Source organism: Suricata suricatta, chromosome 16 (assembly GCF_006229205.1).
Source record: "Suricata suricatta isolate VVHF042 chromosome 16, meerkat_22Aug2017_6uvM2_HiC, whole genome shotgun sequence".
NCBI lineage: Eukaryota > Metazoa > Chordata > Mammalia > Carnivora > Herpestidae > Suricata > Suricata suricatta.
The window spans coordinates 43,686,942-43,714,711 of record NC_043715.1 but is presented as its reverse complement, the minus strand read 5'-3'; the positions used below and the strand labels follow the sequence as shown (position 1 = coordinate 43,714,711).

The 27,770-nt window shown below is 36.7% G+C and overlaps 1 protein-coding gene across 1 annotated transcript in view; it reads right to left on the bottom strand.

The window, feature by feature from the left end:
• Positions 1 to 27,770, bottom strand: part of LOC115281039 (zinc finger protein 91-like) — a 239,667-nt gene that overhangs the window by 156,876 nt on the left and 55,021 nt on the right. Inside the window, 1 exon segment of the mRNA XM_029926287.1 lies at positions 9,514 to 10,783. Coding sequence (XP_029782147.1) covers positions 9,514 to 10,783 — 1,270 coding nt within the window.

Here is a 27,770-nt window from a genome sequence, read left to right as displayed (position 1 = left end):
TGGAGGAGAGCACTTATGGGGAAGAGCACTGGGTGTTGTATGGAAACCAATTTGACAGTCAACTATTATAAAAAAAATACCAATGGCATATTTTACAGAAATAGGAAAAAAACAATTATTAAATTCATTTGGAGTCACAAAAACCCTGAATAATCAATGCATTTTTGAGCAAGAATAACAAAGCAGGAGATATTAAGGTCCCTGATTTCATAACACATTACGATGTTACAGCAATCAAAACAGTATGGTGTTGGCACAAAAACATGTGCATAAACCAATGAAATAGAAGAGACCCAAAATAAACCCTCACCTATATGGTCAAGTAATCTTTCACAAGGGCACCACAAATATAACATGGGGAAAAGATGGTCTCTTCAATAAGTGGTGTTGGAAAAATTGGATATCCACATACAAAACAATGATTTTGGACCTTTGTTTCACACCATATACAAAAAACATCAACTGCAAAAGGGTTAAATAATTCAATATGAAACAGATGGACTTAACAGACATACAAAACATTCCATTCAAAGAAATAGAATGTGGGGCGCCTGACTGGCTCAGTCAGTCGTGTCTGACTTTGGCTCAGGTAATCATCTCATGATTCGTGGGTTAGAATCCAGCGTTGGGCTCTGTGCTGACAGCTCAGAGACAGGAGCCTGCTTTGAATTCTGTCTCTCCCTCTCTCTGTCCCTCTCCCACTCGTGCCATATCTCTCAAAAATAAACAAACATTTAAAAATTTTAAATGTCTAAAGAAACAGAAAGCACAATCTTCTCAAGCATACGTGAAATATTCTCTAGATCATATGGTAGACCACAATATAAGTCTTAATAGATTTAAGAAGACAAAGCATATCAAGTATCTTTTCTGACCACAATGATATGAAATCAATTATGAAAAGAAAACTGGAAAATTCACAAATATGATCTAGTGGGATTTACTACACGGATGCAAGAATAGCTCAACAGCCACAAATCAGTAAGAAACACATTAACAAAATAAAGGATAAAAATCATATAATCATCCCAAGTGCAGAAGAAGCATTTGACAAAATTCAACATCCACTTATAATAAAAATTCTTACAGAAGAGGGTATAGTGAAGAAATACCTCAACATAATAAATACCACCACACATATATACATAAAATATAATTACTCCCACATTTATTATTCAATCCCAGCGTTATTAATATAATTCACTATAATACCATAATATTGTGTAAGTTTAAGGTGTACAATATGTTAATATAACACATATATATTGCAAGATGATTGGTATCAGAGTGTTAGCTAACACCTCTATCATTTAAAATGATTACCATTTAAAAATTTTTTTAAGTTTATTTATTTTGAGAGAGAGAACATGTGAGCAAGGGAAGGGCAGAGAGAGGAAGAGACAGAGGATACCAAGCAGGTTTCACACTGTCGGTTCAGAGCCTGAAGTGGGGCTTGAACCCATGAACCATGAGATTATGACCTGTGCCTAAACCAAGAGTCAGAAGCTTAGCCGAATGAGCCACCCATACGCCCCTCATTTCTTTTTTAAAAAATGTTTTAATTTTTTGAGAGAGAGAGAACAAGTGGGGGAGGGACACAGAGAGGAGGACAGAGGACCCATAGTGGGATCTGTGCTGACCAGTCGACAACAGCAAACCTGATGCGGGCCTTGAACCCATGAACCATGAGATCATGACATGAGCTCAAGTCAGACCTTTACAAACTGAGCCACCCACTCACCCCAAATAATTATGACTTCTTTTTTGCAGTGCAACATTTAAGATCAACTCCCTTAGCAACTTTCATGTATATAATATCTAGTCACCCTGATGTATATAAGATCATTAGAATTTATTCAACTTATAAGTAAAAGTTTGTACCCTTTGACCAACTTCTACTTCCCCCACCATCCTGTGGTAATAATCACTATACTGTTACTATGAGTTCACCTATTTCAGATTCCACATGTAAGTGATATCCTATTTTCCTTTCTCTGACTTATTTCACTTAGCCTCATGCCCTCAGAGTTAATCCAAGTTGTCACAAATAGCAAGATTTCCTTCTTCCTCATGAACGGTATTCTATATATTCCACTTCTTCTTTATCCATTTATCCATTGACCGACTTAGGTTGTTTCCATATCTTGGCTATTGTGAATAATGCTGCAAGAATATGGAACTGTATGTATATGGAATTTAAGAAACAAAACATAAATATAGGGAAAGAAAAAAAGGGGAGAGAAGCAAACCATAAAATAGACTCTTAACTATAGAGAACAAACTGAGGGTGGCTAGAGGGGAGGTAGGTAGGGGGATGGGCTAAATGGGGGATGGGTATTAAGCACTTATTGTGATGAACAGTGGACATTATATGTAAGTGATGAACCACTAAATTCAACTCCTGAAACTAATATTACGCTATATGTTAGCTAATTAGAATTTAAATAAAAGCTTGAAAGAAACATATAAAAGAAACACAGCATTAAAAAAAGAAACATAGCATTAAAGAAAAAAGGAAAATAGAACATTGACTTGTAGATATCTCACTGATCCCTGTGGATATGTAGTCAGGATATATACTTTCCCTTGGATATATACTCAGAAGTGAGATTGCTGAATCACATGGAAGTTTTGTTTTTAATTTTCTAAGGCATCTCCATATTATTTTCCATAGTAGCTGTACAAATTTATATCCCTACCAACAGTGCACATATGTATTTCTTGATAATAGCCATTCTAACAGTTGTGAGGAAATATCTCATTGTGGTTTTGATTTGCATTTCCTTGATGATTAGTGATGTTGAGCATCTTTTCATGTACCTGTTATCTACTGTATGTATTCTTTTGAAAAGTGTCTACTCACTTCTGCCCATTTTTAAATGATTTATTGGGGTTTATTTTGCTAGTGAGTTGTATAAGTCTATATATTTTGAATTAACCCGTTTTGAAACATGATTTGCAAATATTTTATCCATTCCACAGGCTGCTTCTTCATTTTAATTGTTTCTTTTTCTGTGCAGCAAACTTTTACTAAATAGTACCACATGTTTATTTTTGCTTCTGTTGAATGGACTTTTGGTGCCATACCCAAGTAATCATTGCCAAGACCAATGTCAAAGAGGTTTTCCTGTTCGTTTTTTTTCTAGGAGGTTTAGGGCTTTAGTTCTTATGTTTAAATCTTTAATACATTTTCAGTTAATTTTTGTGAGTAGTACAAAATCTGGTCCAATTTCAATTTTTTTCCATGTGAATATCCAGTTTTCCCAACACAATTTAATGAAGAAACGATCTTTCCCCCCCACTGAATAATCTAGGCTCCCATGTCAAATATCAGCTGACTATAGATTCAAGGGTTTATTTCTGTGTTCTCAATTCTGTTCCATTGGACTGTCTAGTATGTCCAGTGGTACTATGCCAGTGCCAACCAGTGTTAGTTACTATAGCTTTGTAGTATAGTTTGAAATTAAGCAGTGTAATGTCTTTAGCATTGTTCTGCTTCTTCAAGATTACCTAAGTTATTCATGGTCTTTTGCCCCTCCATACAAATTTTAGTGTTGTTTTTCTATTTCTGTAAAAATGCCAGATGAATTTGGATAGAGAATCCATAAATGACTTGGGTAGAATGAACATTTTTACAATAATTCTTCTGATTCTTTGTGTCTTCTTCAGGTACTTTAACCAAAGTCTTGTAGTTTTCATTACACAGATCTTTCACCTCATTGGTAAAATTTATTTCTACATATTTTATTATTTCTGATGCTTTTATGAATAAGATTATTTTTAAATTTCTTTTTCAGGTATTTTGTTGCTAGTGTATAGAAACACAACTCATTTCTGTACATTGTTTTTGTACCCTGTAACTTTATTTTTGATTCATTCTTACAATTTTAAGGTGGAGTCCTTCGGATTTTCTATATGTAAATTTGTATAATCTAAACAGACAATTCTACCTCTTCCCTTCCAATTTTAATGCCTTATACTTATTTTCTCATACGATTGCACTGGCTAGAAATTCCACTAGTATGTTGAATAGGAGTGGTGAGAGTAGATACCCTGGTGTTATTCCTGAACTGGAAGAGCTTTCCACCTTTCACTGTCAAGTATGATGGTGGTTGAAGGTTTGTCAAATTTGGCTTTTATTGTTTGAGGAAAGATCTTTTTATACCCAAATCTGCTGAGTGTTTTTATCATGAAAAGATTTTGAATTTTGCCAAATGTACCTGTTGAGATGATCATATGATTTTTATCTTTCATTCTATTAATGTGGTATATCACATTTATTGATTTATACAACTATCCTTGTATCTCAGGGATAAATCTTACCTGTTCATGGTGTATGATTCCTTTAATGTCCTATTGAAATCAGTTAGCTAATATTTTCTTGAGAATTTTTGCATTTATATTCATCAGGACTATTGACCTATAATTTTTTTTTCTTGCATTGTCGTCATCTGGTTTTGGCATCAGGGTACGGCTAACCTTGTGAAATGAGTTTGGAAGTGTTCCTTCCTCTTCAATGTTTTGAAACAGTTTGAGAAGAATTGGCATTAATTCTTTAAATGTTTGATAAAATTCAGCAGTGAAGCTTTCAGTGCTGGGCTTTTCTTTATTGGAAACTTTAATTACTAATTGAATCCTGTTATGAATATAGTAATTGGTCTAGCTTTTTTTATTTCTTCATAATTCAGTCTTGATAGGTCACGTTTCTAGGAATTTATCCACTTCTAGGTTATCCAATTTGTTAGCATATGCATGTTTATAGTAGCTTTTTATGATCCTTTGTATTGCTGTGATATCAGTTGGAATGTTTCCTCTTTCATTTCTGATTTTACTTGGGTCCTTTTCCTTTTTTTCTTAGTCTAGCTAAGGTTTGTCAATTTTATCTTTTTGAAAAGATTTTATCTTTGCTAATCTTTTCTATTGCTCTACTAGTCTCTATTTCTATTTTATTTATTTCAGCTCTGATCTTTGTTATTTTCTTTTGCTAACTTTGGCATTACTTTGTTCTTTTTCTAGTTTCTTAACATTTAAAGTTGTTTATTTGAAATCTTTCATTTACCCTACTATACACATTTATGCTTATAAACTTCCCTCTAATAACTGCTTTTACAACGCTGCATTTGTATTTGTCTGTTGAATCTCCATTTTCATTTGCTTGAAGATTTATTTTCTCTTTTGATTTTTCCCTTGACCCATTGGTTATTCAGAAGTGTATTGCTTAGTGCCCACATATTTGTAAAATTTCCAGCTTTCTTTTTCTTGTTAGTTTCATGCAATTGTGATTGTAAAAGAAAGTTGGTGTGATGTCAGTATAAATTTCCTAAGAATTATTTTGTGACCTATCATATGATCTATCCTGGAGAATATTCCATATGCACTTAGAAGAATGTATATTCTGCTGCTGCTGTTGAATGGAATGTTTTATATATGTCTGTTAAGTCCATTTGGTCTAAGGTATGATTCAAGTCAAATGCTTCTGTATTGATTTTCTGTCTGAATGATCTATCCATTACTTAAAATGAAGTATTAAAGTCCCCTATTGTTCTTGCCTATTTCTTCCTTTAGATCTGTCCGTATTTGCTTAATATATTTAGGTGCTCCAATATTGGGTGAATAAATGTTTATAACTGTGTATCTTTTTGATGAATTAACCATCATATCATTATATAATGACCTTCATTGTCTCATTATAGTTTTTGACTTAAAGTTTATTTTGTCTTATGTAAGTATGGGCCAACCCTGTAAGGCCAACCTCACTTTCTGTTGGTTTCTGCTTCCATGGAATATCTTTTCCATGTCTTCACTTTGAGCCTAAGTATGACCATAAAGCTGAAGTGGCTCCTTGTGGAGGTAGCATAGAGTTGAATCTCATCCATCCAGCCATTCTATGCCTTTAGATTGTAAATTCAATTAATTTATATTTAGAGTAATTATTAATATGTAAAGACTTACTAATGCCATCTTATTACTATCTCTCTGGCTGTTTTGTAGTTCCATTTTTCATCCCCCTGCCCTCTTACTACCTACTTTTGCATGGTGATATGCTCTGATTCCCACCACTTTATCTTCTGTGAATCTAAGGGGCTTGTGCTTTGTGGTTATCATGAGACTTATATAAAACATCTTCTAATAAAAGTCCATTTTAAGCTGAGAAATAGCAATTTTAATCACATACAAAAGCTCTACTCTTTATTGCTCCCTTTTATGTTTTTGATTTTACCATTTACCTCTTTTTATATTCTGAATTCATTAACACATTACAATAGTTATATTCTTGTTTGTTTTATGGTGTCTCATACATCTTGTAGGCTTTTCCCACTCTCTTTTATTCCTTTTTTCTTGGTTATCCTCTGACTGGGAGGGAGCTCCTACCCTCCATTTTTCTGATTTTATATTTGCTTGGTCTATTCCTCTGTTGATGTTCTCTATCGCATTTTTCATTTCCTTCATTTCTCAGCTCCAGATTTCTGTTTGGTTTGTTTTCAGGATTTCTCTTTCTCTTTGTTTCACTTTATTCATGTATTATTTTCCTGACTTGCTGAGTTCTTTCAGTGTTTTATTGTAGCTCACTGAGTTTCTTTCAAACAACTAATTTGAACTCTATCAGGCAAACCACAGAATTCTTTCTTTGAGTTGAGGATTACTGAGATCTTTTTGTGATGCCATGTTTCATGGATTCCTCATGTTTCTTGGAATTTTGCATTGCTGTTTTCTCATTTGAAGTAGGCACCTGCTCCAATCATTACTAGCTGCCTTCAGGTCAGAGATGCTTTTTGTTGGTCCTGCTTATAACTAGGTCTTTCTCTGTCTTTGTAAGAATACATGTGTTTCATGTTTCTTGCCCCTTTGTGGCCTGTCTTCTCTCAACCTTACAATTCACCAGGCTGGCTGCTGGAAACCTCTTTTGTCTTTCCTAAGATAACACTATAGCTCAAATTTGTGATTTCTCCCTTGCCAGAGACTCTGGTTTGTTTTCTGCATGCTCTTCGTCTAACAAAACTGTCTGTTACTACCATACTTTGGAGCATACACAAGAGGCTAGTTGAAGAATCGGGAGAGTGTGAGTTTAACACTTGGGGTCTTAGGGGTGCCTCCAGGCTAGATGAGGGATCCTTGGGCAAGGTTTCCCCAGTTGCCTGTGTTGAGCTTCCTACTGGAGTCCTTAATGCAGCCAGTAGGAACTGTTTCTTTCTTTTTTAATGTTTTTTATTTTTGAGAGAAAGACAGAGTGCAAGTGGGCGAGGAGCAGGGAGAGAGGGATACACAATCTGACGCAGGCTCCAGGCTCCGAGGTATCCGCACAGAACCTGACATGGGGCTTGAGCTCATGAACCCCGAGATCATGACCTGAGTCATTCTTTATATTACGATCTCCTCTCTCCCCCCAGTCAGGCAGGTACTGCCTCAATACTATGGCTACTGCATTAGACAAACAAGTTTCTTCAGCAGCATCCTATACAGGTGCAAAAGCTAGGAAAGCACCCACTATTTTCACCTGCAGACGTCATTGTTGGTTAGTTCAGCAACATGGTGTGCTGCCTTGGGGAAGAGGTGGCACTGGTGAAGTGCATCTTACAACCACCACCAGCACCACCGCCACCGCCACCACTACCACCACCCTTTTTTTTTTCTCCAACAGAATGCTAGAAACTTTCCTCATGAAATCTGAAGTTCTGCAAAGGCTCTCTCATCTGTGAGTGTCTGCTCAAATCAGCACTCTCCAGAATTACCCTGAATGCAGCCAAGAGGGGCTGGAGCTGGTTCACAGACTTCTGCTGTTTCCACCATCTATACTAACGACTATCAGTGTATTACTTTATCTGGTGGGTGGGACTCCTCTCAGGTCCCTTAGCTTATGGTGTCGGATCTCACAACAACCACAGAGGCCCCTTTTCCTACAGGTGGATGCTGAATTTTAGTTGTTAAACTTGGAGGTCGAATGAAGGCAGGCATCTTATGCTGTCGTGATGCTGATGTCATTTCTCAAAATTCAAATTTCTATGAAGGAGCTACCCTATCTTTATTGTTAACTCAGTATGAATTTTGCCTTCTCACACATTACAATCTTATATTTTTCTTTAAAAAGTATCCCTTGTTCTATAAGAAATAGACGTTAGTCAAATTTTTCTTATAGTCACTTACATGAATATCATTTCCCCCCATTATGATGTCTTTGGTGTTGAATAAGACATAGATACTAGTTAAAATTTTTTCCCTAAAAAAAATTGAAAAAATAATAATGACGAAGGCTAATACTATGCAAGTTTTATTAAGTGATAGGCACAACTTTAGAATCCACATAACGAGGCTCTGCAGTGAGTGGATTATATATATGTGCATAAAAAAGGAACTGGAAGAGTAAGCTGGTTAACGTTCGGGAAACACCAGGGTCAAGGATGCTGGTCAAAGGGAAGCATCGATAACGTGTAAACCTTTAAAAGCAGAATAGATCCCACACATTTTATCTGAAATGAACAATAAAAAATAAAGCAGACACATTCAAAAGGGGACATTAGGGTAACTATAATGGTGAAATTTTCAGTATTTGACAAAATAGGGGTTCGATAAAGATAGCTGAAGAGTTTGAAGCCAATAAAAGAATAACCAACATATTTACAATGAATATTAAAGGCTGGTTATTGTGTATCACAGTAACACTTTCTGTCAAAAACAACGATATGTAGTCTTAAAGGGTTTGCTCCAAAAGTGTGACGATTGTCTGTGACCGGTATGAATCCAGATAACTATCTATTTTTGTTCATATCTACATTAATAAAGACAAAAGTTATTTTGCAAGGAGTATAAACTTTATAAAAGGAAAATAAAGCAATCTCCTAAAATAAAAGATACAGATTCACAAGATATTAAAGGATACCTAAAAGTAACAGCAACTCAACACAAACAAAAATGGAACACAGATACAAACACAGATATGCAAATTTAGAAAACAAAGACTGACCTGATAGCCATGCTTTATATGCATAAAAATATAACTCACCATCAAACAGGCAATAAAAATACAAAAATAGATATGGTTATTAAATAAATGGTATTCACATGAGAAACAGGGAGAAGGGTAAATTTAGACCCTCAATAAATAATTCAAAATAATTTTGAGATGGATCAGTAACTCTGTATAATGTACAAAAAATTAAGAATATTAAAAAAAAACCCCAAAAGTAGCAGGATTAGCCCCCAAATGAACTTTTCAATGTTTAAAATAAAGGCAAAATACAATAAATGGTTTTAAAAAATTTTTTTAATATTCATAAGTATGGATTTTCCAAAAATAATGAAAGAATGAATATAGATCGAGATCTTCAGAGAGGTTTTTCTTTTCCTGTTTAAATTCTCTCAGACTAAGTGGTAAAGTATCAGTAAGGCATTTTACCTTAATTACATTTGTAGTGACTCTCATTAGTATAAATTTTCTTTTCTGTCCTGTGTCCTTTCTTAACCACGTAATTCTCACTTACAGAATTTCCAATTCACAGATTTACTCATCAGTGTGACTTTTTTTATGTTGCTGAATCTCTGAACCTCTCCCAAAAGTCTTTCCACATTTCTTACATTCATAAAGTTTCTCACCAGTATGAATTTTCTGATGTTGAGTAAGGCTTGAGCCAGTACCAAAATTCTTCCCACATTCCTTACATTCATAAGGTTTTTCACCAGTGTGTATTCTCTGGTGCCGATTAAGAGCTGAACCACTACTGAAGGACTTTCCACATTCTTTACATTCATAGGGTTTTTCACCAGTGTGAATTAGCTGGTGTTGGATAAGTTTTGAGCCACTACCAAAGGCCTTGCCACATTCTTTACATTCATAAGGTTTCTCACCAGTATGAATTCTCTGATGCTGAGTAAGGTCTGAACCACTACTAAAGGCTTTCCCACAGTCCTTACACTCATAAGGCTTCTCACCCGTGTGCATTCTTTGATGCTGAATAAGTTTTGAGCCACTTCTAAAGGCCTTCTCACATTCCTTACACTCATAGGGTTTCTCACCCGTGTGAATTCTCTGATGTTGCGTGAGATCTGAGCCACTATTAAAAGCCTTCCCGCATTCTTTACATACATAAGGTTTCTCACCAGTGTGAATTCTCTGATGCCGAGTAAGGGCTGATCCAAAACTAAAAGCCTTCCCACATTCATTGCATATATATGGTTTTTCACCAGTATGAATTCTCTGATGCCGAGTAAGGGCTGAACCACTACTAAAGGCCATTCCACATGCTTTACATTCATAAGGTTTCTCACCAGTATGAATCCTTCGATGTTGAGTAAGGTTTGAACCACTGCCAAAGGCCTTCCCACAATCCTTACATTCATAAGGTTTCTCACCTGTGTGAATTCTGTGATGCCGAGTAAGGGCTGATTCAAAACTAAAGGACTTCCCACATTCCTTACACTCATAAGGCTTTTCACCACTGTGAATTATCTGATGTCGAATTAGGCCTGATCCAAAACTAAAGGCTTTTCCGCATTCTTTACATTCATATGGTTTCTCACCAGTATGAATTCTCTGATGATGGGTAAGGTTTGAGCCACTACCAAAGGCCTTTCCACATTCACTACATTCATAAGGTTTCTCACCAGTGTGAATTCTTTGATGGTAAGCAAGGTTTGCACCACTACCAAAGGCCTTGCCACATTCTTTACATTCATAAGGTTTCTCACCAGTATGAATTCGCTGATGTCGAATAAGGACCGATACAAAACTAAAATCCTTCCCACATTCCTTACATTCAAGGAGTTTCTCATCAGTATGTATTCTCTGATGCTGGGTATTGAAAGTGGGCATGTCTTCAGAAGTAAATATCATTTGACTGAAATGTCCTTCCTGAGATTCCTGTTTTCTCTCAAACTGGCTCTTACATTCCCAATCACCTCTGAAACTTGAATACTCAATGCTGTTTTTTATAAGTCTTTCCATTATCTCTCATCAGGATGATTCTATTCCATAAATATCCTTTTTCAGAAATAATTTCTTGGTCTCAACCTTGATTCACAGTCTGAAAGAAAATATAAAAGCAAACATTCACTTTTTTTGTGTTCTTGGAGGGAAAAAACTTTTATAATAGAAATGAAAAGACTTAACTGAAACTAATTTTCATTAAAAAATGAGTAGTTTATACAGTTCTCAAATATGATTGGGTAACTTGACAAATAGATTAAGTAAAAAGAATGAGAAGTCACACTGGAAGGTGAAAGAGATATTTAGGAAAACAGATTAGTCAGTTGTTCCTAAAAAGGGATCTAAATAAAAATCCCCTTCAAACATGGGACCTTGATAAATACAAAGATGCCTAGGCTCTACCCCCAGTTTTGTTAGAGAATAAATCTAGTGTCATATACATTTTAAAATGCGAGTAATTACCAATTAACCCATTTCTTAGGGTTGTTTGGAGCACTGAGTACTACACCTAGAAGAAAAACCTAGGATAATCAGGTAACGAACATTAATTGCATAGAATCTGAAGGAAATAAAAGAGAATGTCACTCCAGACACAGCAGTATCCAGATGAAAGATTAATGTGATGAATGAACAATGCAAAAGGAAGACTACTGTGGTTAGAATGTGGCTTATTTATGCCATTTGATAAAATCCATGTTTGTAGGAAGTCTACGAGACTAAGCTTGGGAGAGCAAAAAATGGGATGCAGCAAAAGCTACTGTAATTGAGAATCCAGCTTTGAAGCCTGAGAGAAGGGAAGAACAGAGAGAGGTAACATGGTACTAATGGCAGATTGCAAGGAAGCAGATAGATAGTATTCTGAACCCCAGCTCCAATGATTATTGAATGGTTCTGAAATCGCACAATATATATATGTAGTTGTATAAAGTAACTGTGCAGCGTTTAGTAGGTATTATTTTGGAAGACTTCTATACCAGAAAAGAAACTAGGAAAAGGAATGGATTTAAAGATACCAGTAAAGTCCCTGAGCAAACACATCAAGCCCCAAAAGGTGAAAACATCTGTGCTCCATTCTCTTCCTATAGCACTAGTACAGCAATCTTGTTTGAGGTTGGACTAAATGTCTTGAAATTGTTCTTTCTATCTCCACTGTCAATAGAAGATCCAGGCCAAAATTGTCTTTTATTTGGACACAAAAGTAGCATTTTATCTAGCTGTGTGCCTTTCTTGTTTTCTATCCCTAACAGCCAGAGTGATATCAGCCCAGCACTTTCATGTTCAAAATGCTTCAGTGGTTCCCCACTGTTCTTAGGGAAAGACTCACAGTCTTGACTTGGTCTTAACAATTCCTCAGCAACCTGCCTCCTGCATGCCTCTTCAACTTGATACCTATTTCCCTTCAACAATAAACTACAGCTACACTGGTCTTCTCAGTTCTTCAAATGCACTAAACTTTAATAGCCCCCCCCCCACCAATACACACAATAATTTCATCTTCCCTAAATAGCCATCCATACCACCCTCTCCACTGCCACCTCTCTGGGCCTTACAAGCTTCTGGCCATTGTTCAGGTCTCTGCTAAGTGGCATACTCTAATAAAAATCTTTTCTGAATACTAAATCTTAAGTACACACGTCTCACCATTATCTCACAAAGCATTTTATTTTCTTCCATTCTTGGCGTTTTGTTTGGTAATGGGTGATTAGACATTTGTCTCCTACGATCACAAATTTCTTATGTGAATGTTTGCTTAATGTCTGTCTGCTACAGTTAGAACCAACCTTCAGGAAGGAAGGATAACCAATGTCTGTTACTTTACTCAACTTGAACCCTGGCACATACCAAAAGAGCAAAGTACATTTAATGAATGCCTAATATAGTAAGTTAGTTTCAAAATTCAAAATAAGTTAGTTTGAAAATAAAATTTGAAAAACAAGATTTCTCTAGAAAGAGAATACACTTTCAAAGAAACAAGTGGATCACATGCAGTTTTTCCTGCCCCTTTAAAAGCCTCATTGAAATGAATGAAATAAATTTTTAAAAATATTTTTAAAAATTTTTATTGTTTATTTATTCTTAAGATAGAGAAAGAGAGAGAGACAGAACATGAGAAAGGGAGAGGCAGAGAGAGAGGGAGACACAGAATCTGAAGTAGGTTCCAGGCTCTGGGCTGTCAGCACAGAGCCCAACGTGGGGCTCGAACTCACGAACCATGACATCATAACCTGAGCCAAAGTCAGACACTTAACTGACTGAGACACCCAGATGCCCCAAAATAGATTTTTTAAAAAAGGACTAAACCTACAAGGTCAAAGAGAATTAAAGAGAAGGTAGCAGCAACAAAACCTTCTGAAGTGGGAAAGCATGAAGACAAATTACGAGTAGCTTAAGAAACCAAAGAATGATGACACCTAACCCCAAAAGGAAAACCCAGAAAAGGGTGATTTATGCTGCAGAACCCCAGAAAGACTTAAGAAATGGGGGCACTACATAACCATCCAAGTTTACCAGTTGGCTTACAAAAAGTTAAGTCAGGTTCACAGTGTCCACTCTAAATACAGAGAGGCAAATATATATTTGAGGAAATACTATACTATAAAAAAGATTAAATAAACAAAGCCCCAAAGAATTTAGAAGGAAAAGTTAAGCATCCGACTCTTGATTTCAGCTCAGGTGATGATCTCAGGGTCATGAGACTGAGCCCTGTGAAGGCTCTGTGCTGAGCACGGAACTTTCTTAAGGTTCTCTCCCTCACTCTCTCTCTCTCTCTCTGCCCCTCCCCCCTCATGCTCTCTTTATCTCTCAAAAAAATAAATTTAAGAAATAAATTTAAAAAAAGAAGAGAAATTACATAGAGAAAAAGTTCAGAAACTATCATTAACATTTTAAGAGATAAGCAAAAGATATCTCTTTAAAAAGTAAAAAAAAAGATATGGAAATGGAAAATGAATGAAAATTAGAAGGTCATGCAAGGCAGCTGAATATCTAATAGAAGAGATCATGCTTAAAAGTGTCCTCTGCTGGGGCACCTGGGCAGCTCAGTTGGTTAAGCATTTATTTTACTGGCTCAGGTCATGGTCTCATGGTTCAGGAGTTCGAGCCCCACATCAAGCTCTATGCTGACAGCTCAGAGCCTAGAGCCTGCTTTTGGATTCTGTTCTCCCTTTCTGCCCCTCGCCTGCTCATGCTCTGTCTCTGTCTCTCTCTCAAGAATAAATAAAACATTAAAAAAAACTTAAGTATCATTTGTCAAATGTCAGACAGAGTGCTAGAAGGAATGAAGAAATCTGAAAATCCTCATTTTGAATTCACCAACCTAATTACTGATTCAGGCTAGGATCCTCAGTAAATTCTAAAAGAAAGTGAATGGTTGTTGAGAAAAAGAATATTTACAGGTTTCATAGTATCATTCCACGTATTATTTACTAATTATAAAGGGAAAAATACAACTCTCTACTGGGAAGATTTAGTATTCACCACTTCTAAACTTAAGTTATAAACACTGGCTATCACCAATAGTGTAACAACCTGACATTATGTGCCTTCCCAATGGAATGCAATAAAATGTACACTGTCCTGCTCGCCAGATCTAAACCTCTGATCTCCCGGAGAGAGTCATCAGACAAATGGAAGTTGTTGAGACAGCCTATAAGAAAACAGTCCTGAATTCTCCAAAACACTCAGTGTCTTATTAAAAAATTAGAGCCTGTTCTAGATTAAAAGATACTGCAGAGATTCAACAACCAAAACAATGGATCCTAGATGAAGCACACAAGCAACCAAGTAAATAAACAAACAAAAAAAAACCCTCCAAACAAACATACAAAAAAACAATATTATGTCATCTTAAAAAAAAAAAACACTTTGAAGAACCATGGAAATAAGTGAACCTGAAATGTCTGAGGTGATATTAATGAGTTAATGTAAATTTTCATAGATTTGCTATATCATTGTTATTGTTTGGACCCTTATACTTAGAAGATACATGCTAAAAGTATTATGGGTAAAATGTCCAGATGCCCCTAACTTGTATTCAAATGACTTGGGGCGGGGGGAAATTGTGTGTGTGTGTGTGTGTGTGTGTGTGTGTGTGTGTGTGTGAGTTTAGAAAGATAAAGCAAATGTGGCAAAATGTTAACAATTGGTAATTTTAGGTGATGACTATGTAGGGTATGCTAAAATATTCTTTCCTTTAAAAACTTTTTAAATATTTATTTTTTAAATGTTTATTTATTTCAAGACAGAGATACAGAGCATGAGCAGAGGAAGAGCAGAGAAAGCTGGAGACAGAATCTGAAGCAGGTTGCAGGCTCTGAGCTGTCAGCACAGAGCCTGATGAGGGGCTCGAACACATGAGACATGAGATCATGACCTGAGCCGGTCGGACACTTAACTGACTGAGCCACCCAGATGCCCCAAGTGTTTATTTATTTTTGAGAGAGAGAGAGACAGAGAGAGAGAAACAGTGAGAGAGAGGGAGGGGCAGAGAGAGAGGGAGACACAGAATCTGAAGCAGGCTCCAGGCTCTGAGCTGTCAGAACAGAGCCTGACACGGGGCTCCAACTCCTGATGGTGAGATATGACATGAGCCAAAGCTGGACATGTAACTGACTGAGCCACCCAGGCACCCCTGAAATATTCTTTCAATTTTGCTGTATATTAGAAATTTTTCAAAGAAAACACAAATTACAGATTGTTTTAGAAAACAGCATTTAAGAAATTTTCCAGACCTGAAAGACATGGATCTCCACATTTAATGGACTCACTTGATACCTAGCATAAAGAATAAAAATGATTCACACTAAGATATATTTTACATTAGGTTCCAGGACACTAGGAACAAAGAAAAGACCCTAAAAGGCTCCAAAGAGTAAAAACGGCATAAATAAAAGAGCAGGAATGAAAATGGTTTTGAAGTTCTCAACAATATTCTAAGCCAGAAGTCATAACCTCAAAATTCTAAAGAAAAATAATTTCAAGTAGAATTCATGTCCTGTGAAAGAACAGATATACTGGTTGAAAAACCCTTTTCAGATATACTAGAACTCACAAGTTTAACACATTTACCCATTCTTACATGCCACCCACACAAAAGATCAATTTTGATAATCTGAAGTTCTCTTAGATACAAGAAGGCATGAATTCTAAGAAATAAAAACTCAACAAAGAAGAGAACAGAATTCAAAATGTCGGCAAATACTAGAATAATACTGGGCAGAGTCAAGAACTAAGGATTGTAGGAGAGCTGTCTAAACATAGGAAATGACAGATTTCCCAAACTTTTATCTTCTAAAAGACTGAGTATGAATTAGTGATAGTTACATGAACAGCCATGCATCACTCCCCCCCCAAAAGGCAACATTACATAGAAAATAAAGTTGTAGAGCAAAGTAAACATGACTCATACCTCAGTTATGAATAAATTCACAATAGAGATTAAAGAAATAAGCTTTGGAATGAGAGAAGATATTTATAAAATATTTATTTATCAAAAAGCTAGTATTCAAAATATAAAGATATTTTTCAAATTATTAATTAAAAGCTAAAAGATCCAAGAGAAAAGGAACCACTAAAGAAAAGAAAAAGATATCTGTTATATAAGTAAGAATTAGTATGGTCTTTGTCCCAGGTTTCTAGATCATAGTTTCTAAAACCCTTGTCATTTCCTAAGTGATAGAAGTGTCTTTGATACTGGATTATACTTGAGTTTACGCTAGTGAGGTAACGCACGCTGTGCCTATGTAGGTAGCTTCAGCATTGGAGGTGGTCATCAGAAGGACTGAACCAACCCAACCTCTGGGAGAGCAGAGTGAAGCTGGAGACTGAGTTCAATTATGCAGCCAGTGAGTGAGCATTCATGTCACAGGGGAACCCCAATTAAAAAGTCTGGACACTGAAGCTCAACATAACTTTCTGGCTGAGAAACACATTGATGAACCAAAAAGGTAATGTATACTAATTCCACAAGGAAATTCTATGGAAACAATATTTGGGTTTCTTCCAGATTTTGCTTATGTATCTCATTTGGCTATTCTTGATTTGTATCCTTATGGTTTATAATAAAACTTTAATTTTGAGAATAGTGCTTTTCGGAATTCTAAGAGTCATTCTAATAAATGATTAAACCTGGCAGTGAAGGAGGTCACAGGAACCTGTTCTCCACAACAAGATTTGTAGCCAGTTGGTCTAAAGTAGGGGGAGGTAAACATTTAGCTAAAACCTGTGGAATCTAACAATAACTCAGGGTGTTTAGTGACAATTCAACTGTAATTCACCAGTGGGGTTAAAACGGTAATATCCCACGTGCATGGACTGACTTAGGAGTGTGAAAAGATAGCAAAACTCCTCAAAGCAATTTGAAGATTCAATGCAGCCTCTATCAAAATATCAATAGCCTTTTTAGAAAAATAAAAAGCCAGTCTTTAAATTCATATGGAATGGGCCCTGAATACCCAAACAAAATTGCAAAAGAAAAACAAAATATAAAGATTTACTTCCCAGTTTCAAAACTTTAAACAAAAAGCTACAGTAACCAAAACTCTGCATACTGACACAAAGATAGATCTATAGACCAAAGGGATAGAACAGTATCAGAAATAAATCTACACTTCTATGACCAATTGACTTTCAAAAAGGATGACAAGTCCATTAAATGGGGGAAAGAAAAGTATCTTTAACAAATGGTGCTAGGACAACTGGAGAAACACATGCCAAAAAATGAAGTCAGATCCTTTATCTCAATTCACATAAAAAAATGAACTCATGAAAATGGATTTACTTTCTTACACTATACATAAAAATGAATTAAGGATCTAAATGTGAGACCTGAAACCATAAATATCCTAGAAGAAAGCACAGGCAGTAATTTCTCTGACATCAGCCATTGCAATATTTTTCATAATGTATCCTGAGCCAAGGAAAATCAAAGCAAATGCAAACTATTGGAACACATCAAAATAAACAGCTTCTGCACAACAAAGGAAACAATCAATAGAAATAAAAGACAACCTACTGAATGGGAGAAGATATATTCAAATGACATAGCCAATAAAGGGCTAGAACCTAAAATATATAAAGAACTTTTATAACTCAATACCCAAAAGACAAATAATCCAATTTTAAAATGGGCAGAATCCATGAAGAGACATCTCTCCAAAGAAGATAGCCAACAGATGCTCAACATCACTCATCATCAGGAAAAAGTAAAAAAAAAAAAAAGAAAGAAAGAAAGAAAGAAAAAGAAAAAAGTAAGAGCCTCACATTTGTCAAAATGGCTAAAATCAACAACAAAGAAGCAAAACGTGTTGGCAAGGATGTGGAGAAAAAGGAACCCTCGTGCACTGTTGGTGGGAAAGCAAACTGGTGAAGATGCTTTGAAAAGCACTATGAAGACTCTCCCCCAAATTAAAAATACAATGATCCAGTAATTCCACTACTGGGTATTTAACCAAAGAATATGAAAACAGTAATACAAAAAGATGTATGCACCCCTATGTTTACTGCAGCATTATTTATAATAGCCAAATTATGAAAGCAAGTCAAATGTCCATCAATAGATGAACATACGAAGAAAATGTGGTGGGGTATCTGGGTGACTCAGTCAGTTAAGTGTCCGACTTGATTTTGGCTCAGGTCATGATCCCACAGTTCATGAGTTTGAGCCTCACATAGGGCTCTGTGCAGACAGTGCAAGGCCTGCTTGGGGGTGTCTCTCTCTCTCTCTCTCTCTCTCTCTCTCTCTCTCTCTCTCTCTCCCTCTCTCTCTCCCTCTCTCTGCCCCTCCCCTGCTCACATTCATTCTCTCTCTCTCTCTCTCTCTCTCTCTCAAAAATAAGTAAATAAACTTTTAAAAAATGTGGTACATATGTATACAATGGAAAATTACTCAGCTATAAAAAAGAATAAAATCTGGCCATTTGCAACAACATGGATGGATACAGAAGATATAACGCTAAGTGAAATGTCAAAGACAAACACCATTTGATTTCACTCATTCGTAATCTAAGAAACAAAACAAAGAAAGAAAAAAGAGACAAAAAATCAGACTCTTTTTTAAGTTATTATTTATTTTTGAGAGAGAGAGAACACAAGCAAGGAGGGGCAGAGAGAGAGGGGAAGATACAGAATCTGAAGCAGTCTCTAGGCTCTGAGTTGTCAGCACAGAGCCCAATGCAGGTTCAAACTCACAGATCATGAGATAATGACCTGAAACGAAGTCTAACGCTTAACTGACTGAGCCACCCAGGCGCCCCAATGGTTATTATTTTTTAAATACATTTTTTGTATTTTAAAAACTTTTTGTATCCCATAGAATGCTTCTTTGAGGGCAGTTTCTTTCTCTTTTTTTAAATTTTGGTAAACACTTTAGTCTTCTATGTAAAAGTTACTATACACTTTATTTTTTTCAATATAGTTTATTGTCAAGTTGGTTTCCATATAACACCCAGTGCTCATCCCAACAAGTGCCCTCCTTCATTCCCATCACCTCTTTTCCCCCTCCCCCACTCCCCATCAACCCTCAGTTTGTTCTCAGTATTTAAGAGTCTCTTATGGTTTGTCTCCCTCCCTCTCTGTAACTGTTTTTTCACCTTCCCCTCACCCATGGTTTTCTGTTAAGTTTCTCCTGATCCACATATAAGTGAAAACATATGGTATCTGTCTTTCTCTGACTGGCTTATTTCACTTAGCATGACACCCTTGAGTTCCATCCACATTGATACAAATGGCCAGATTTCGTTCTTTCCCATTGCCATGTGGAATTCCATTGTATATATAAACCACATCTTCTTGATCCATTCATCAGGTGATGGACATTTAGGCTCTTTCCATGTTTTGGCTATTGTTGACAGTGCTGCTATGAACATTGGGGTACATGTGCCCCTCTGCATCAGCACTCCTGTATCCCTAATTACACTATAGAGGTAATTTCCTAGCAGTGCTATTGCTGGGTCATAGGGTAGTTCTGTTTTTAATTTTTTTTTTAATTTTTTATGTTTAATTTATTTTTTGAGAGAGAGAGAGTCAGTGCAAGCTGAGGAGGGACAGAGAGAGGGAGAGACAGAATCCAAAGACAGGCGACAGGCTCTGAGCCAGCTGTCAGCACACAGCCTGATGCAGGGCTCGAACCCACGAACTGTGAGATCTCAGTTCAGATCTCAACTGACTGAGCCACCCAGGCGCCCCTGTTTCTAATTTTTTGAGGAACCTCCACACTGTTTCCCAGAGCGACTGCACCAGTGTGCATTATGAATGTGTTTTCAAATGAGTTCAACACTTAAATAAGTAAATTGACTTGTGAGTAAATGTCCGAATATAGCAGACTGCCCTTCTTAATGCGTGTGGACCTCATACCATCAATTAAAGGCCTGAATAAAACAAAAGTCTGGTCCCCCAGTGAATAAAGGGAATTCCTCCTGCGTGACTGCTTTCTAGATGGGCCATAGTCAAACTGAAACATTAGTTCTTCCCAGATCTCAAAATTGCTGGCTTCTGGACTGGAACGGCACCATCAGCTCATCTGGTTCTCTAGCTTGTTGACTGCAGATCTTGGGGCCTATCGTTCTCCATTATTGCATGAAGATAATTCCTTATTATAGATTTATGAATTTCCTATTGGTTCCCCAGAGATTCCTAACCTCCCTTCCCTTCATCTATCTATATACACATGTATATGTGGATGTGTGAGTGTGTGTGTCTGTGTTTTAAGCAAGAATCATTGTACATGTATAGCACTATCTAGAGAGACTAATCTTTTTTGGGTTTTCTTAGTATAACTGAAAAAGAAGAGTTTGAGAACATTCAAAGAAAATTGCCTTTTCCTAAGTGAGAATAAACTTCCATTTTGTCCATGATATTGTTGGCTAATTTTATTTTCTTATATCTCTCCTGGAGACTTAAATCCAAACTATTTTGGTTAAGAACATTGACCAAATTAGCTCTGAAGTCTGACAAACCCAGCTTTCAATCCAGGTCCTAAAGTCCAATTCCTAGCACTTACTTCCTTGGGTAAATCATTTACCCCACTAAAACTCAGTTTTCTCATTTATAGAATATTGGCAAAAATGATCAGTTTCTAAAGTATTATATATATGGTGCCTAATACACAATAAAGCTCAAGAAATGGCATTTTAATTTTTCAATCATCCTTACCTTATTATGCTATGTGGTTATTTTGTGTAAGTCCACAAAATCATAATAAAAGTGTTTTGTTAGTCTAGTCAGTGAACTGGCAGATGACCTATTACCTTTTTGCTTCTGACTATTATAATTGTATCAGAATTTCATTTTAGATCTTATTATTTTAAGATACAACTTTAAAAATGATTTAATATATACATAGTGGCAATATATGACACACGTACCAACGTACTAGGGAAGGGAGTGCTACATTCTTCTTTTAAGTTCAAAATCTACATGTGACTTGAGGGGCGCTCTGGTGGTTGGTAACCAACTGGTCGCTCTCACTTAGTTGAGCGTCTGACTCTTGGTTTCAGCTCAGATCAGGATCTCATAGTTTGCAAGATCAAGCCCTGCTGGCATGCAGAACCTGCTTGGGATTCTCTCTCTCCCTCTCTCTGTCCCTCCCCCACTGGTTTGTTCTCTCCCTCTGTCTCTGAAAATAAATAAACATTTAAAAAATCTACATGTGATTTGAGAAATAGGTACACAAATTCATCTGTAAATAAGTCACCTTTCTTGGATGTCTCCAAACTCCTCTTTTCAACTGCCCCAACAAGAGCCAAAAGAGGCTAATCTCTATAAATAGTACCGTATCCCTAGAGTTAAAAATACATCGCCTAAAGTTGTTATGGATTATGGCTGTTGACTTCTGTCCCAGAGACCTACATCTATATAACTCTATCTGAGTTTATTTATTTATTTAAGTAATCTCTACACTCAACATAGGGCTTGAACTCACAACCCCAAGATCAAGAGTCGCCAATGACGTTCATTTGTTCAAACTGTAAGGCTCTTAAATGCCTTATCCTTCCCCAAAGTCCCATCTGATCATACAAGAATCAGTGAATAGAGATTGATATAACTTTAAATTAGCATCATACCATGATGTGCTTGATCTTATTTATTTTTTTAGCTTTGTCTGTCTTGATCTTTCCTTTTCAGAGAAAAGCACAGCCAACATAACCTAGGCTATTTCTATAATATATATTGAAGAATCATCCTTTATTTAAAAAGAAAAAAAGGGCAAGATGAGTATTTATAAAATTGTTAGAGCTTACTCTACTTTCCTTTTTATTTTTGCAAGAAAAAGTTATGTTATATGTAAAGGACACCCTTCCTGGATGTATTTCATGGTTTCCTGAATATAGCACTGTGTCACTGAAGGTGCTAATGGGCCATACATCAGTCTACTTTCTCACCTCTTGGAGACCTGGGAAGGGGATACACTTTACTAAATTCAAACCTAATAGAATATATTTTATACATGCCTGAATGTACAAAACTTTAATTTTTTTTATGTTTTTTATTTATTTTTGAGAGACAGACTGAGACAGCACAAGCAGGGGAGGGTCAGAGAGAGAGGGAGGTACAGAATCTGAACCAGGCTCCAGGCTCTGAGCTAGATGTCAGCACAGAGCCAGATGCGGGGCTCAAACCCACAAACCATGAGATCATGACCTGAGCTGAAGTTGGACACTCAACCGACTGAGCCACCCAGGCGCCCCTGTACAAAAGTTTAAATTTAGTTAAAAAAAAACCTGTACATTCCCCAACTTATCTGATAAAATTAATACAGCCATTATGCCAAATAAGAAAATGCCTATATGTGAAAGAATAATTTCAGGCTGATCTAATTAATGAGCATATTTATAAAAATTGAAAATAAAATTCAAGCAAACCATATGCAATAATAAAAAATATTATGACTAAGCTTATTTTAAAGAAGATAAGATTCCTCCAACTTTAGAAAATATGTTAACATAGGGACTCCTGGGTGGCTCAGTTGGTTGAGTGCAGGACTCTTGATTTTGGCTTAGGTTGTGATCTTTCAGTTCTTGAGATTAAGCCCTGAGTCCTGCCCTGAACTGATAGCGCAGAGCCTGCTTGGGATTCTTTCTCTTCCTTTCTCTCTCTGCCCCTCCCCCACTCACTTGCACTCAGTCTCTCAAAAAAAAAAACCAAACAACATAAAAAGAGAATATATGTTGGGGTGCCTAGATGGCTCAGTCAGCTAAACGTTCAACTTTGGTTCAGATCATGATCTCGTAGTTCATGAGTTCTACACCCACATCAGGCTCTGTGCTGACCACCCAGAGCCTGGAGCATTCCTCAGAGTCTGTGTCTCCCTCTCTGTCTCTGCCACTCCCCAGCTCACACTCTGTCAGTTTATCTCTCTCTCTCTCTCTCTCTCTCAAAAATAAACATTAAAGAAAAGTTAAAAAAGAAAATATGTTAATATAACCAACTACATTGACATATTAGAAAGAAAAAGCACAATTATCTCTAACAGGTAGAGAATAATTCAATGAAATTCAACATCCAATTATTAAAAAGAAAAAAAAACCCTTAAAAAGCCTGCAAGTAGAAGGAAATTTCCTTATACAGATGAATGGTACCTCTAAAATATAGGAAATAATATGCCAAATAATGAAATAGTAAGTGCAACTCCTTAAAATTTGTAGAAAGTAAAACATGTAAACCATTGGAAAACAAGAAATGAAACTGATGTTTGCAAATCTTATGACTGCCTATAAGGAAAAAATGCAAAAGATTCTCTAGCAGACAGTTTTATTAGAAAGAGATTTTGCAGATGTCTCAGAAATAAACCAGAAAACAAAGGCCAACGGCATCTCTACAAACCAGTAAAAAAATTAGAAAAATACAGTTTACTTAGGGCACCTGCCTGGTTCAGTCAGTAGGGCGTGCAGCTCTTGATCTTAGTCATAAATTCAAGCCCCACATTGGGTATAGAGATTACTTAAAAAAAAAAATAGAATAGAAAAAAAGAAAAAATACATTTTATTTATAAATAGCATCAACACAAAGTAATGATATATTTATAATTTATGGACAGAATTATAAAAGTGGACTAAGATATTAACACCTAAATATGTAATTTCTTATTAAAAGGAAGCATCAACTTTATAAAGCCATCAATTCTCTTGAGTAATCTATATATTTAATGCAATTGTAACCAAAATCACAAGTTTTTCATAGACTTTCACAAGATGATTTTTTAACCTATGCACAGAAGGCTAAGGGACATTCCTTAAAAATAAGCTGAGAGGACTTGCTCTATCAGATGTCAAGACTTAATAAATACAATACTGACTGTGGCACTGGAACAGAGAATGAGAAGGAGAACAGAAGACTGAGCCAAGAATACACTCACACACACAGGAACTTACGACCCTGGCACTGCAACAGTAAAAAAAGATACATCCTCCAAGAAAAGCTATTAAAAATAATCAGATATCCATAAAAAAGGGATACGCCACACACAAATTAAAATTAACTTAAAACTTTTTAATGTTTATTTATTTTTGATAAAGAGTGAGACAGAGCATGAGTGGGGAGGGGCAGACAGAGAGGGAGACACAGAAGAAGCAGGCTCCAGGCTCTAAGCTCCCAGCAGAGTCCAATGCGGGGCTCAACCCCACGAACTGTGAGATCATGACCTGAGCCAAAGTCGGATGCTTAACTGAGCCACCCAGGCATCTCTAACTTTAAAATTCTTTAAAGTCTCTACATTAGTTATCAATTTATTCCCCTTAAGATCCCCAATTCATCCTTTATTGCCTACTTTGTAAATGCAAATAGATCAGGGCTATTTGAATATTTTCCTCTATCAGCACAATGTTAAGCTTTGTCAGTAAAAGATGTTTGTTTTTAAATGTTTTTTTAAGTTTATTTTTGAGAAAGAGACAGAACGTGAGCAGGGGAGGGACAGAGAGAGAGAGAGAGGGAGACACAGAATCTGAAGCACGCTCCAGGTTCTGAGCTGTCATCACAGAGCCCGACACAAGGCTTGAACACATGAGCAGTGAGATCATGCCTGTGCCACCCAGGTGCCCCAAAGTAAACGATGTTAGAAAGACACTGCAGGTAGACTATTCCCTCCGATTCTGGCGCGCTTGCCTGTCAGGCTGTCCAGCGCCCTCCCCCACCCCGTGCAGCTGCCCACGGGCCCAGCTCCTGCAACTTGGGTGGCTTTGCCTGGTTCCCTCAGGGTGCGCAACTCCTCTAGCTCCTGGCTCTTAAAGCACAAGGTGGCCAACAGCATCCATTAGCCAGCAGCTTTCTTTGGCAATTTTGTAGCACATGCTCCTGGTAAGACTCCACACCCTATCCTAGAGGGCAGATTTCCAGCAAATTCCAGAGGAGGTATTTCCAGCAAGCACTGCTAGTGCAGCACCAAGGCAGAGATAGGACCTTGGAGAGGCAAATGAGGTTTTTAGAACACAAAATTTAAGCAAGCACTCACTCAGGCGCCAACCCTGCACTTCAGCGGCCCTGAGAATGAGCACCCCCATAAGGGTGAGGCACCTAGGGTGCCATATCTGAGGCGCTCAGTCTCAGGTTCATCACAGTGTAGAGCTGATATCTCAGAGTGAGTGCTTCCTTCACTTTTGCACCCTGGGCACCTACTGGCCTTAGTCCCAACCCTACACCACTGCGACTACTCCGTCATTCAGTCAGCCACAACTGTGCCCTCCCCAACAAGGTCTGGATCTCAGCCCTGGGCGTCCTTGGGAATTCCATTTCAACCATTGAAGTGATGGAAGCTTTTTATATCTGCTATTCGTATGGTCTTTAGTGTTCTCTTTACTTCTTACTAGACAATCCTATGTTACTCCAGTCTCATTAGTTAATAATTCTTTATATTGAACTTCCCCAGTTCAAATTATTATGTGTTTCCTGTCTCTTGATTGGATCCCGACAGCAACGGAATTGGTACCTAAAGTGGTCCCAGGAAAGAGGCCTGTAAAGATGGGATTTGGGGATTAATTCGGTCATGCCTTTTAGCCATTCCTTACATCTTTGTTGCACTGAGCTCTTCTATCCTTTTCCAAATGTTTACTAATCCTTTGGGCTTGAATACAGATAAAGTTCCTTGCCAATAGCATTGGGATGCTAAAAATCCATGGCATGCGGTGGGATCACAATTAATCAATTGTGGCTGATTGTGATAAAATGCAAACCAAAGCACTGGAGGGTTTGGATTCTCCTGTGGTCTCTCTCCTTGGTTTGCAAATGGCCGCCTACTCACTGTCCTCACTTGGACTTCCCTCTGTACATCAGCATCCCCAGTGTCTCTTTTTGTGTCTAAATTTCCTCTCGTAAAAGGGTAATCAGTCAGGTTGGTTTAGGGTGCTCCCTCACAGCCTCATTTTAACTTAATCACCTCTTTAAAACACCTATCTCCAAATACAGTCCATTCTATGGTACTGGGAGTTAGAGCTTCTACAAATGAATTTTGGAGGGAAATAATTCAGTGCATAATATTCACTAAAATAAGGGTTATGGGAGCGGAGTGACATGCTCCAGCTGTACCTTTTTGTAAAATTTTAACTTTTGGAACCATGTTAATGCTTTACCAGTTCCTATAATCAAATCAGTCAGAATGAACTGATAATTTTTGAAAAGTCAAACACATACAAACAGAAACAAATAAATCTAAGTGTATTTCAAATGAGTAGTACAACCACACTGAAGGAGGGAATAAAAAAATGAACCCAAGTAAATCTGAACACAGTATTTTATTATCCTTATTCTAAACAAAGAGAACTATAAACTAATATTGAGCTACACTTAGTACATTTGATATTTGTTATTGTATAGGTTAGCAATTCCAAAACTACTTTTATATATTCTAGAATTGAACAACTTAGTAAATATAAGGAAGATGTGAGAGTCAGGTTTTTTATTATTGGAGAAGGAAGATATAAATGTAGAATAGAATAAGACTAGAATGAACACTATAGTCCTAGCAACCAGATCTTGGTTTCTAAAAGTATTCTTGAAACTAGGCTCTTTAGAGAAATGGCTCAATGCTGGCCGGAGCTAAGAGAGTATCTGGATATGAGCTTGTTGCATCTTGTTGGGTCAGAAAGTAGGGAAACTCTCAAAGAATCATGTGGAAAGTTAAAAGGATGCAGAAGTCAGCCTAAATAGGCTACCAGTGGCCAAATCCAGAACAATTAGAGTATCAAAGTAAGTAGTAAAAGATAACCCCACCATTGAGCAAAAGAAAAATCAATGAATTTACGCTGACATAACAAATGAATAAATAAGTAGTGAGGAAGGGAACACTCTTCTTTATTATAAAATGCCAATTAATATAGACAAAATGATGGAAGTAAAAAACCAAAAACCAAAACAAAACAAAAAGAACATACCACCTTGAAAACATCACAGTAATAATGGATCCAGAAAATAATACCAATGGATGCTAAAAGTAGGGTGTGAAAGTTTGTGGAAAATCATTTACACTTTTAACATATCTCGCACATGTAACATAACATTACAAAGAGACAATTATTAACTTTATAGTGAAAAAACAGTAAATACTACCTTAACCAATTATCAAAGTCAGCAACTCCAAATATGGGACAAGTCAATATCATGTATCCCCTAACAGGATGGTACTGAGAAGGATACAATCACTTTTGTTGTATTCCTGCCATAAATTTTATAACCTGAATACAAGTATTAGGAACCATAAGACAAACCCTAATTGAGGGACATTTTACAAAATAACTGGCCAATTGTCTTCAAAAATGTCAAGGTCATGAGACACAAAGAAAGAGCAACTCTTCCAGATTAAAGAAGACTAAAAGGAGACTTGAGGGGCACCTGGGTGGCTCAGTCGGTTGAGAGTCCAACTTTGGCT